General features: G+C 33.4%; 1 protein-coding gene across 1 annotated transcript in view; it reads left to right on the forward strand.

Moving 5' to 3' along the window:
- Window positions 1–3219: 3219 nt before the first annotated feature.
- The window catches only part of LOC127848749 (uncharacterized), a 46639-nt gene continuing 37314 nt past the window's right edge, over window positions 3220–12544 (forward strand). Inside the window, exons 1-4 of the mRNA XM_052381358.1 lie at window positions 3220–3292; window positions 3529–3573; window positions 5054–5133; window positions 5506–5574. Of these exons, the coding sequence (XP_052237318.1) occupies window positions 3283–3292; window positions 3529–3573; window positions 5054–5133; window positions 5506–5574 (204 nt within the window). The 5' untranslated portion in view covers window positions 3220–3282. The remainder of the gene's footprint in view (window positions 3293–3528; window positions 3574–5053; window positions 5134–5505; window positions 5575–12544) is intronic.

Here is a 12544-nt window from a genome sequence, read left to right on the forward strand (position 1 = left end):
TAGAACAGTCACATGATGTAGGACATTTTTTCTATTACATTTATATCTGTGGAAATAGCATTAAAATGAAACACGATACTTCTAACAGGTTTACTATATTTGGTGCAAATAAGTGATGAATCTTTTACATGTAGATTTGTAAAACGTGTTAATGTGTTCTAAAAATGTACGATGAATATTGGGGCAGTAAAGATAACGCGAGAAATCTCACGATTTCGTTCACAAGACTATGAATAGAATTTATCTATATTATCTTAAATTGGTCATATTTGGATCACCTTATTCCTTCTTATATGTGTATTCATGATGTAGTTGTCCCAGAAGATCCAAACCGGAATTCTTTCTGAAAATGAAGGCATTTCTTGTTGTTTTTTTTAAAAGTCCTGTTGCAAAATTTACATCTTAAAGCGTCGTGCGTCGTTTGTCGCAATTGAACAAGGTTGAACATTAACGACAACAAATACCTCCGGGAGGGTTGGAAGAATACGTCAGATTATGATACTATGACTATATGAGTGTCATAATTTCTCAATAATTATCATAAATTCTTTGAGGCGCTAAGCAATGCATGTTACAACTTTAAACATTATAAACGGCTGAAGCGCTTCATAATCAATATGGATGCCTCGATATTTCACTTATATTGTTAATCGTTGACAGTCTTATCGAAAAGTGAGACAGTGTTACATCGGCTCTAGACATTAGTAACTCAATGTCAGTCACAATTTTTCTGGGACCTTTATGTGGAGGGAACGTAGTGGGAGGGGGTCTGACAGGCAAACATCGTTATGGGGCTAGCCTTATTGCAAGTGTATTGTACCTTAAAATGAATGAATGATATGTGGTGTACATTGTAAATATATGTTCGTATGCTCAATATGGTAGATTTGCCCGTTGTTCTGGTTCAGACTGGAGCTTATCTGACATGATGTATTGTCCCTTCCCCATCGTACCAACACCAGGTTGTGTCCTAGTCTTAAATTATCATCAACACGTAACGTCTTCCTTGTCTGAGACACGATCTTTAAAGCTACAAGTTTGACGTCTAAGTAGTGGCAAAAACAATCTTTATAGCGACACTTATTTCCAAACAGTTATGAGAATGTACCATTAAAATGACAAGTAATTGTCAACCTTAAATCCGATAGAAACAAAATGTCTTCAGTGTCATTTGCCAAATTTGTCAACGGCTTCAAATTATCTCATTTATATAATGCAAAGACTGATTTGCTATGTTTTCCTTTTTAAATTGCGACATATATCAACCAATATACTTTTCTAATTTTAGCATCGTTTATTTGTGCTGTGTAACCATAACCAACTATTGAGTAAAGTATTTAACAAACACGGTTTTCATGTTACTATGTGGACAGATACAAACTATTATCTTATCTAATACAAGCTTATTTTATTGTGCGTTTAAAGATATATGTGACTTCTTTTATGTGTAAATATGAATATTATGTGTGTCGGCGTTATTAAATTACCGGTTATTGATTTTTTTTTAAATATGTTGTGAGTATTTATTATAAAACACACCTCATTAAGTAGATTCATATATTGACAGGTTATTTGCATATGTGATTGTTAAAAAACGTTTAAACGCCGAATGAAATAAGTGTTGTTTGCATTGATAGTGGAGTCGTTGACTGTAGGTAGGCAGCTTTCGTTTTGCAAACGACTGAAAATAAAAGCAGCACGCTGCATTGAAGTCAGAATCCCATTTCATCCATCACACGCAATTCAAACGTATGTTTGAAGCATTAATACAGTTTTGTACAAGAAAGATCACGTGTGTTGTTTTTGTTAGGCAAAGAGCACATCGTATTATATGTGATATTTGATTAATGGTACTCCTTTTATTTAACAAAAACTATGTCAACTTTAAAATGTTTGTGGCCCGAAACCCGGATCCATCAAGACCTTGGGTATCGGTAGTTTTCGTTGAAGCCGCTATTTGGAAAACGAATTCCGCAACTTTTGTTGCTGAAGATATGTTCTGTTCTCGGCATAGATTGCTAAACAAAATAAGTCTGAATGGTAAAAAAATGAATTGCCAGCGCAATGTATGTTGTATATTCCCGCGATATTATGACATAATGATATATTCAAATTAAAATCGCTTCCTGTCTGAAACCATCCAAACTCCAATGAAAACATCCGAACACGTGAGTGGAGGTTGTGCTTGCACATCAGCGTTTTAACAACAGGATTTTGGTATTTTTTGCACACTTCCCTTGCGTTTAAACTAAGAGATATATTTATTGTTTGGCTAGCCGTATACGATCAATTCTGGATTTCTTGATTTATGTAGCGAGAAAATTGAACGCACATTAATTTGGTAAATTCTAATAATTTAGGTATTGCAAACCTACTGAGAATGGGTTCGTATACCAATAACTGTTGTCTTCATTTTAAGGACTTCAATTCAAGTAGAGAGTATACATTGATGCTGACATTTGATGTCACAAGCTTTGGCGTCAGTCGTAGGATTTAACGACTGCAGGCAATATTGTCAATGCAAAAGAGTTGTATTTGGATGACTAAGTTTGTTCATAACACAAACGGATCCATCAGGATTGACCATTTAATTTATCAAATGAATGATCAAATATTTTCAATTTAAATGTAAGATTTAAAATAGCTATTTTAGTTGGCGTATAAGCGATTCGAGACACGAATGTTTGAGGGTTTGAAGAGCACACACACGGCAATCATCCGGAACGTCCAATATACCCGCCAGAATGAGAACATTTGCCGAAACGGCAAATACAGGTACTTATGACTTGCAAACCCGTCATTACGACAGGCCATATGCTGAGAGGTGCCTACACAACATTACCTTAAAACACTATTTTGAAACTTGCAGTTCTCTTTTAGCGACAATAATGGACTGGCTGACATTCCCTTCCAGCATACAAACCTGTGTCTCAAACCTGCATATATTATGCGGCGATTGTTCAATATTCAGAATGCACATTGACACATTTGCTACGAGAATATATTTAGAGTCCTCACCCGCTTAGAGTGAATACAAAATCAAAAAGTACATCTCATAAAAAAATTGGGTTTGATCAATTGACCTTCCCTGTAGCTTTGCCTTCCGAATTTTGCAATAAAACGCCTACGTGTGTTAAGGCAAGTCGTGATATGTGTTCTCTAATTTGGTAATCAGCACACCAGATGGCACAGTATCCACGGCAATTGCGCAATGCGGACAACAATTATGGCTATAAATTGCGTGAAATTCTCAACATTTTTTGAAACAGCGTCAACACGAAAATGACTATCTGTAAGTTACGTTAATATATATATATAAAGTATGTATTTATTTATGTAGTTATTTTTATTTATTTATTGTCATTATTTATTTATTTATTTTCTTATTTATTTGCACTAGATTGTCTATACCGATTGTCAAACTATTAATTTAATTGAATTCTGATTATAGTTATAATACATTAGTTACAATGCAAGTTGTAAAAGCTACGATGCGAAGCGATTAATTAAATTTGTCCACGTTTACAGGTCTTTTGATTATTGCGGGAATACTGTGTGCAAGCGGAATATCAGGTATGTTATGATTCATAAAATGCATGTAAACATTATCAAACAAACATGTTTAATAAAGAAAAGAATTGCGAGAGTAAGTAAAACATGCTTTGATATAACCTACGCGTATTGAAAATTGACTATTTATCCTAGTTGAATTTATAAGAACGAATACATTTCGAAGAATAACAACATTTATTTTATGCTTTCCGATGGTTTATAGAGATATATCAGTGAATTAAAAAAATGATGTTTCCCTGTTTCAAACAGTGAATAATAACAGTAAAAATTGCCGATAATTTTCATTGTTTTGACCGGAACTATTTTTTAGATCTCTGTGGTTTTCCCGTTGTGACCTCTCCCCCAAAATGTTATCAAGGGTTATCACTCTTCCATTAATTGTTTATAAAAACTGTGGATAAGCTTCCCTTGAACATACATATAATAACAACGGGCAATTAAATTGTTCGAAATGGCAAAAATTCAAAAAAAAATCATTTGCAAGCTTAACATAAAAAGAACATTTGTTGGATTTGTTGGAATATCGATTTTAAATCACTTTTGATCATATAAAAATATATTTTCACCCATGGCTGCGCCACTCGTGAAAATATCATTTTCTATGATCACTCGTGAATCAAAAAAGATATTCCACCAAATCCAACAATTATCTTCTATTTATGTCGCTACAAATGGTGTTCAATATATAACAAATGGTGTTCAATTATACAACGAATAACATCTACTGGAGAAGTTATGGCTTAATCGCACAAAGCGACAAAATATTTAACTATGAATGACTCACACGCTTATTAAATTCGTTTTAATATACACGTCCTTTCGCTATATGTAAGAAGGAAACTGCCTTTTAGAGATTATTTGTTGCCACATATAATTATTTCTTAGTTTGGAAAATGTGTTACAATTGAAATATAATTTGTACACATCATTAGGAAATACAAGCACAGAGAATACCGTGTTAATTAGCCTACTTTCCGATCCATGAATTTCAGCGTCGAGTGTAAGGTTTAAGGATGAGACAATACGTATTTTTCCTATTTTTGAGTATAGCATTCTATTAATAGCATATGTAATACACATTGTATATAAATATATTCAGATCTAGAAAATAATGTCGATAACATGTTGTTTTTTTACTCTACGTTTACTGCTTATTTGAACCAGTATGTAAATGTTAATCTCAAACAGTTGGCGCCAAACCTTTAACCGTTATTGCAATTCTGCATTGCCTACAATATATGAAATTCGTGAAACTATATTTGACTATATCATATATCTCAAGAAATCTATGTCTTATCACATTTTAGAAAACTACGCCAAACAACGTCTCATATAAGGTCAAACCCTTTCCCTTAGCGAATGCTTTTTGCGTTACGCGGGACACAACATAAGTACAGATGGACGTCAAAAATATCAATAAACGCACACACTCTTACGTCGTAATATTCGTGATTATTAATCCTTTGTACATTTATTTCAGAATGCCTTGAATGTTTCGATTGTCTAAATATCACTGAACCACGGACGTGTACAAACACGTCTCAATGTTCAAATAGTGAGGTTAGTGTCATTCCATCTATTGACAAGATTGTTCGAATACGCCAACTGTTAGTGGTTCTTAATATATAGTTGTAAAGAGGCGCGTTATACTTTCACTGTTTTAACATTCTGAATTACGTGTAATACTTCACTAATGTCCTTAAACAATCCATGGTATATAAAATGAAAGGAGTTTGTATTCGTTGTCAATGCTTTCTCTGTCTTACTTACATCAATTTAGTCTGTCAAGTTAAATATGGAGTCATGAAAACGGGCAATTTAAACGCTGTTTATATATCATACTACGCCATTTTTGAGCAAGACGATCAATAATAAATTAGGAAAACTGTTACAAAATTAACATTATTTATATATTATTATTGGCGTTTATAGTCCTGTTATTTGCAAACGCTCCACTCCGGCAATGAAGTGCGTTACGACATGGGCTGTCAGAACGATCAGGTAACTGTCATTACGATCGTTTGTTTCAATTATGTTTACCTGCTTTGCTATTTTAGAAAACGTTTTGCAACATTTCTGTTTAATTGTTAAAAGATCTATAGACACAATAGGAAGACCATAAAACAATTATTATTGGTGTAAAAAGGTTAAAATACAAACATTCTGCAACGTTTGAGCATCTTAAAATCTTTTCACGTTGTCATCGTGTTTCGTTTTATGGATGATCTCTAGTCAGGATCGGATTCATTCGGTTCGGGTTATTTGCATAATTTTGAGTGCACTTGCCTTTGCTTTTCATAAGGTCCACGCGCTTTTATAATAGGTCACTGGCAAATTCAAAATCATGGAAAAAAACATTCTGTCCTCGACGAAGTTCTAATCAGCTATTTATTGCCATAAATACACTTTCATTTATTTTCACGCTCACTTTTCTTTTTGCCCTCTTCGCTGAATCGCTTAGAGCAGGATGTCTTCGCTTGAGCTCCGCTTATAAAAAAAGATAAGTCATGAGAATTCCCGTGAACGTATGGTACATGTCTCTTTCGCGCGATACATGAAATCATATAGCTGTCAATTGTGGAAATATTTGCTTCGTATCCTTCAATACGATGTTATATTAAAGAGTTGAAATCACAATTCTTGCCGATTTCAAACAAATCAGTATATGTGAACATTGTGTGATTTTATTTCAAAATCATTTCATAAACAGTAGTAGGTTTATAGAGCCGAAAAGCGCTTTTATGGAAATAAATTCCGTTTAACGTCAACTTTTAATTTTGTTCATAAAGTCATCGATAGTGTTCTTGCGGCGACACTTCCGCTTAGATGGTATAAAACACTATTTTTAAATCATTGAATCCATTATCAATATATAAAACGAAAACTTCGCAAATAACAAAACAGCACGGTTGTATTAACTCTGATCTCTTAAGTCAGACCTTAACCTCGAACTTAAACCCATCTTTTTATAAGGAGACACACTCTCATAAAGGTGAACTTTTCGAAAAGCCATTTAGATATCCTTCAATACATCAACTTTTAGCACTTAAAAGTTTTTGTTGCAACTTATTCTTTAGTTTGTCATTAAACCTCAATAGTTTAACTCTAAGTCTACTAAATGTGAATAATTTTGTCAAATTATTGAGAAGTCACTCATGAAAATGGATTTTTTTAAATAAGTTTCGGGACAAATGGACATACCAACCGACAGACTGACCGACGCAAAATGTTATTTCAATATAGCCTCCACACTATAAGCGTACAATCGGTTTTGCTATTGATATTGCGACGAAATTATCTAACGAAACTATAAGAACACCAAGCTGATCGCTAACGTGACTTTGAGACCTAACGGTATTCTACACAATTTGCGTGTGATAGCGTAAATATGCAACGTTAATGAAAAGACAGTAGGAAAGAAACGTTTTGATATGCAACAGGACTTCTAAGAAGTCTAGTACCTCAATGTACATATGAATGCCTAACAACGTTTTCAAAATGAATACCGAGTACGGGAACGGTTGATGGAAGGTGGAAATTGAATACATCTTCGCAGTGAAAAAGTTGCCACAATTGAAATATATAGAGATGCTTATAAAACATGCATGCCCGACCCCAAAACAGTCCCAAAACATACATAAAATGTTTACATTTGCAGTTGTGCAGTTCAATGGCAGTTGGCCACAACGTTATCATTGGTCGCTCTATCCAGACAAGACAGCAGTTCTCTTGTCATGAATGTTGCAGCAGTAACCGTTGCAACGAGAATCTATGTGCACATAGAAAACGTAAGTATCCTTACCTATAAAGGCAACAAATATTCAAACTTAAATGAAATATTAATATTTTATCTTGCAGCTAAAATCTGCCTCGTTGTAAATCATAAGGTGCGCAACGAATGAATTGTGTTTAGTTTTGTTTTGAGCCTAATTTAATATAAAACTATACGACACTGTCAAAATCAAGTACTAGCTTAATAAGTATTTGCAGCTGAAATATGCCTCTCAAGTGAACTCAGTATTAATCCCTAATATTAACATCTAACGGGTTATCGTACAGTAAAAGAGATGTTAACCCATATGTTTTATGTTTATTGTTGTATATATTGAACATGTAATTTAAGCAACAGCTTGCATCGACGACGAAACACTTGACTGTGCCCGACTGAACTCTATTTTTGAAGTCTGTGGTGATGTTCATCACGCCAAAACTACTTGTCCAAAGTTTTGCGGACTCTGTCAGCTCGGTAAGAATTTGTATATATGCAACATAATGTTATGTTTTACGATGGTTTATAGACAAATATCAGAATGAAAACTGTTAATTCACTGTTTCAAACAGTGAAAATTAACAGTACAAATTATCGATAAGTTTCACTGCTTTACTGCAAATTTTTCGTAAATAAATGATATTATTATAGCGAAATTATCCAACTTAACTATTATACAATATAAATAAATGATGAAAAAAACGCATAAAATAAAAAGAAAATGTGTTTGGTTCGGTGGAATATCGATTTTAATTCACTCGTGATCATATACACAATAATTTGTCTATGCTCACTCGTTAATTAAAATCGATATTCCACCGAATCCAACAAGTATTCTCTATATCTTCTACAGTTGATGGAAACTGGGGAAATTGGAATGAGTGGTCTAAGTGCAGCGTGACGTGCAGCAACGGAACCAAAACACGTTCACGACCCTGCTCAAACCCCTCCCCCTCCAACAATGGACTTAACTGTACAGGGGCTGATGTGGAGTTAACACTGTGTTCGGACCAGCTTTGTCCGGGTATATGTTTAAATTGTTTAAAGTTTGAAATGCATAATGAATTTGATGCCAATCAATTGTGACAAATGTCTTATGTAAAACAATTTAAACCAAATTTTACAATGATTCATTAAATAAAAAGACTGTACAATTAAGGGATTTATTTGTAAAATCTTCTTTTCCAAGTTCATGGCAACTGGTCTGATTGGTCCACCTGGTCAAATTGCTCAGTTAGTTGCAACGTGGGGGTGAGAAAGAAGACAAGAACATGCACGAATCCCAAACCAGACCGGTCAGGGAATGATTGCGCCGGTGAATCTAGCGAATATACAGTATGCCTTAATGAACCCTGCAACGTCATTGGTAAGTATCCGAATTGAATTTGTATTATAATGCAAATTTAGTGAGAAATATGAAACAATCAAATAGTTTAATTCAGTATAAATCACACAAGTCATTTGTTTTATTTAGATGGCGGCTGGTCGACTTGGGGAACGTGGCAAAGCTGTTCCGTAACATGTTCAGTGGGTCTGAAGTTGCGGCAGAGGACCTGCACCAGCCCGAGTCCTACTGCTTACGGAAAGAGTTGTGAGGGCAACTCGGAGACCTCCGCCGTATGTGTCAACACGCCATGTAAGTAAATATGTGCGATCAAGTTAATAAAAAAGGAAAATATATTATTTTACATTTTGATTGTTAGTTCAATAAGAAGCATTTATCAGCTCAACTTGCGTTATGGCATTATCGCAATACGCCAAGATGCCATGCTTAACATACATGGAATGGCTGAAGAAATAAATAAAGTAGGAATAGATCGTCAGGTTATTATTATATTGGTATACAGTAGTACAGTGATACAAATAGTAACGTATTTCAAGAATGCTGGATATTGATAAGTTTCTTGACGTTTTGATCCCGATCTGTAAAAGTTTGGAGAAATTATTTTTCAGACTTGAAACATTATACGAAGTAAAAAACAACAGTTATTTAAGAGAAGCTTATTGTCATCCAGACATGAGCGTCTGATATCAATAAGTTTATTGTTTGATCATAAATATTGATAGTATTTATTGATATCAAAACTTCGCATTTGTGAAAATCAAACTATTGATATCAAGTATTTTATTTTATTTGAAAAAGGCTTTCATAATAAGTCATTCAACCCGTAAATAAACAAAGCAATACAGTCTTCAATATTTCTTTAGTTACTTAGGAAAAATGAAGAAAATATTGCACATCCTGTACACAACAATTGAGTTGATACAAACACAAATCGCTAACAAATTGAAATCGGTCTCGCAAAATATGCATTGTACCTCTTAAACTTTCATAATGGTCCATGTGAAAGGTTTTGTTCCTCGGTCATTTGTTAATTTAGCTATCATGGACAGTAGTCTCACCGTCGCCGTGAATCAACTTATCAGTTGATCAAGGAGAATTTGCTATATTAAGAATGTTATTTTATTTTTTAATTCATTTGAATTTCATTGAGAAATCAAAATGCATATTCACATTTATCTTAACGTCCAAAAATAGGCATAGTTATCTACATATGATATGTTATTTTGTTCTTTTGTCAAACGAGAAGATTGTGTGGTTACATGTTATTTATTTATTTGTATAATAGATATGTTTAACATAGAAATACTGTATTGATATAATATTGCAGGTCATGCAGTAGCCTTCAACGCCTTCGGACGCAACGTTTTGTCCAATCGTGTCAATGCGTTTCCAAGTGTGGTCTCTAATGAAGGGAATGCGTACAATAACAACACTGGACACTTCACAGCTCCTGTGGACGGGATATACCACTTTACTGCCCAAATCTGCGTAAGCACCAACCACGGCTTTTCGTTTTACATACAAAAAGGCAATGCAACCATGATCGGACCGGTATATCTGACCGCTACATTTAATTACAACTATTACAACGCGGCATGTACTTCTGATTCCTGCTCTGTGAAGCTGACCATGAATGAGCACGTGTGGGTGATGATTTCGAGTCAAAACACATCAGACATTTGGGAAGGTGCTTGGAATTCATTTACTGGAATGTTGGTCCAAGAGCTTTAATACATTTTTGAACTCTTTGTTCCATTATGCAATTAGTAATTTTACTTTATCTATACTATATCGTTGAAATGTTGTCAACGCATAGAATGGAATAAGATGCAAGCAAAAATAAATTCACTCAATTTATTCAAATGGGGGGGGGGGTATATAAATTTGAAATCACTTACGGGTACATTCCAGTCGACTTAAAATCCATATAGCTTTAAAAAGCGCTAAAATGCATGTTCATTTTGTGAATACATTTTCAAACTTTTGTACATATTATTAAGAGGTTGTTTTTATACTAGCGATGTTCGCTACGCATAATGAAATTTATAATTTGGATACTTTTCGTAGAATTGATTAAATTCATTTCCATAAAAACGTTTTTTTTTTCTTTTGGTTACAATTTTTTTCAATATCTTGCTGACAAACTTTCACTTTAATAATTTTAATACGCTTGTTTTTTCTCTCAACAAACTTTGTCTTAATTCGACGAGAAAACTTAGTTATATTATAGACATGGTCTGTATTTTTATTTTTCGCAAATAACTCACCTTACTGAAATGTTTTGATTGTTCCAAAACATTGTACACAGTATAGGCCTTTTTTTCTCTATAGACATTTAAATGTTGCTTTAACCCTATGGCTACATTATGCGTTCATCCTTTTGAAAATGCTGGTTTGCAAAAGATATTTAAAGCTGGTAATCGTCTGTTATTATGAATGTATTGGTATAAAATTATTAACGCTATTCTACAATGAATTAATAAGAACTCCCGATAAAGTTGCATATACTTTTTCATTTAAATAATGAATTTAAAGCATTGCTTATTTGCGATTATGAATGCATTCCCCTGAACGTATTTAGGACATATTATGTTTGCAAAGACTAAATACATCAACACATGTCAGAAGCGATAGTCAAGTGAAAAAGTTGTCACTGTGTTCACTGATAAATGCTATTATGTTCCAGAAATAAACAAAAGTAAAAGGATTGTAGTTTTTTTACTATCATTGCCATTAAGTTTAATACCGTTGTGTGTATTATATATTTTTCCGATGTTCTTATCAAGAAGACGTAAAGCACTCTTCTTAACCTCTGATAGTCATACCGATATATAAATTGATACATATGATCTCACCAGGGAATAGAACAAATAAATAAATTAAATAAATAAATGTTATTTACCTAATAGCTATTCATAAGTGTCATCCTTGCGTTTTTCTTATCACCTCTAAAACAGCATTACAAGAGGTTGTAAACATTAAGTTGCGTTATGTAATCATAACAAAATCGACAGTGATATGGAAGCAAATCAGATTTATAATTATATTAATTGTGATCCTTTATTTATCAACACTTTATAATTCGGCGTACCTTATTTTAAAGTTATTAATAAATAAATATATTTTGTTCAATCTTATATTAATTAATCCTGTTACAGAACCAATGCTCTGCTCTACAATAGTTCAATATTAAATGCGTTACATTGTATGTATTCCAGCTTGATTTTAAAAAGCCCCATCCTTGTTATTATAGTTCGCATTTGGCTAAAATGGAGTTTATATATTATCAAGTCGGACTAGCCAGTGCCGCTTAAACTCAACTGAATAGGCTTATCGACAGTATCTTCCCAAAATACTGACGTTTCTGAAACAAAATTTATTGCCTCAGTTTAATAATATATTCTCTATGTATTTTGATACATATTGAAATCATTAATTAAACATAGATTTAAAAAAACGCCGTCAGTGCCATTCGAAATCACGGCAAGTTCAATTTTACCCCCGCTACAATTGCGCCAATAAAGCGATGCTTATGGTTCATGATCCTGAGTTGAAACTTTGACGGTACGGATACCTTCATTTCCAATAACAATTCATACTCATATTATTTGGATTGTAAGAAACATAAGATAATAAGGTAAGCTCGTGAAAAATATAGCAATTGAACACAGACCTTTTAACAATATATCCGCCTGCGTGGTTTTGTCCATAAATAGGAATAAACCTGCCAACAATACAATACACAACTTTAGAAAGACGACCGTTTTACAATGTGCATTACTAAGGAATTCTATTGCTAAAATGTTATAAAAGTTAATAACATATTTTGAATTAATAACTTAAAATATAAAGAATAT

This window comes from Dreissena polymorpha, chromosome 10, assembly GCF_020536995.1.
Source record: "Dreissena polymorpha isolate Duluth1 chromosome 10, UMN_Dpol_1.0, whole genome shotgun sequence".
Lineage (NCBI taxonomy): Eukaryota > Metazoa > Mollusca > Bivalvia > Myida > Dreissenidae > Dreissena > Dreissena polymorpha.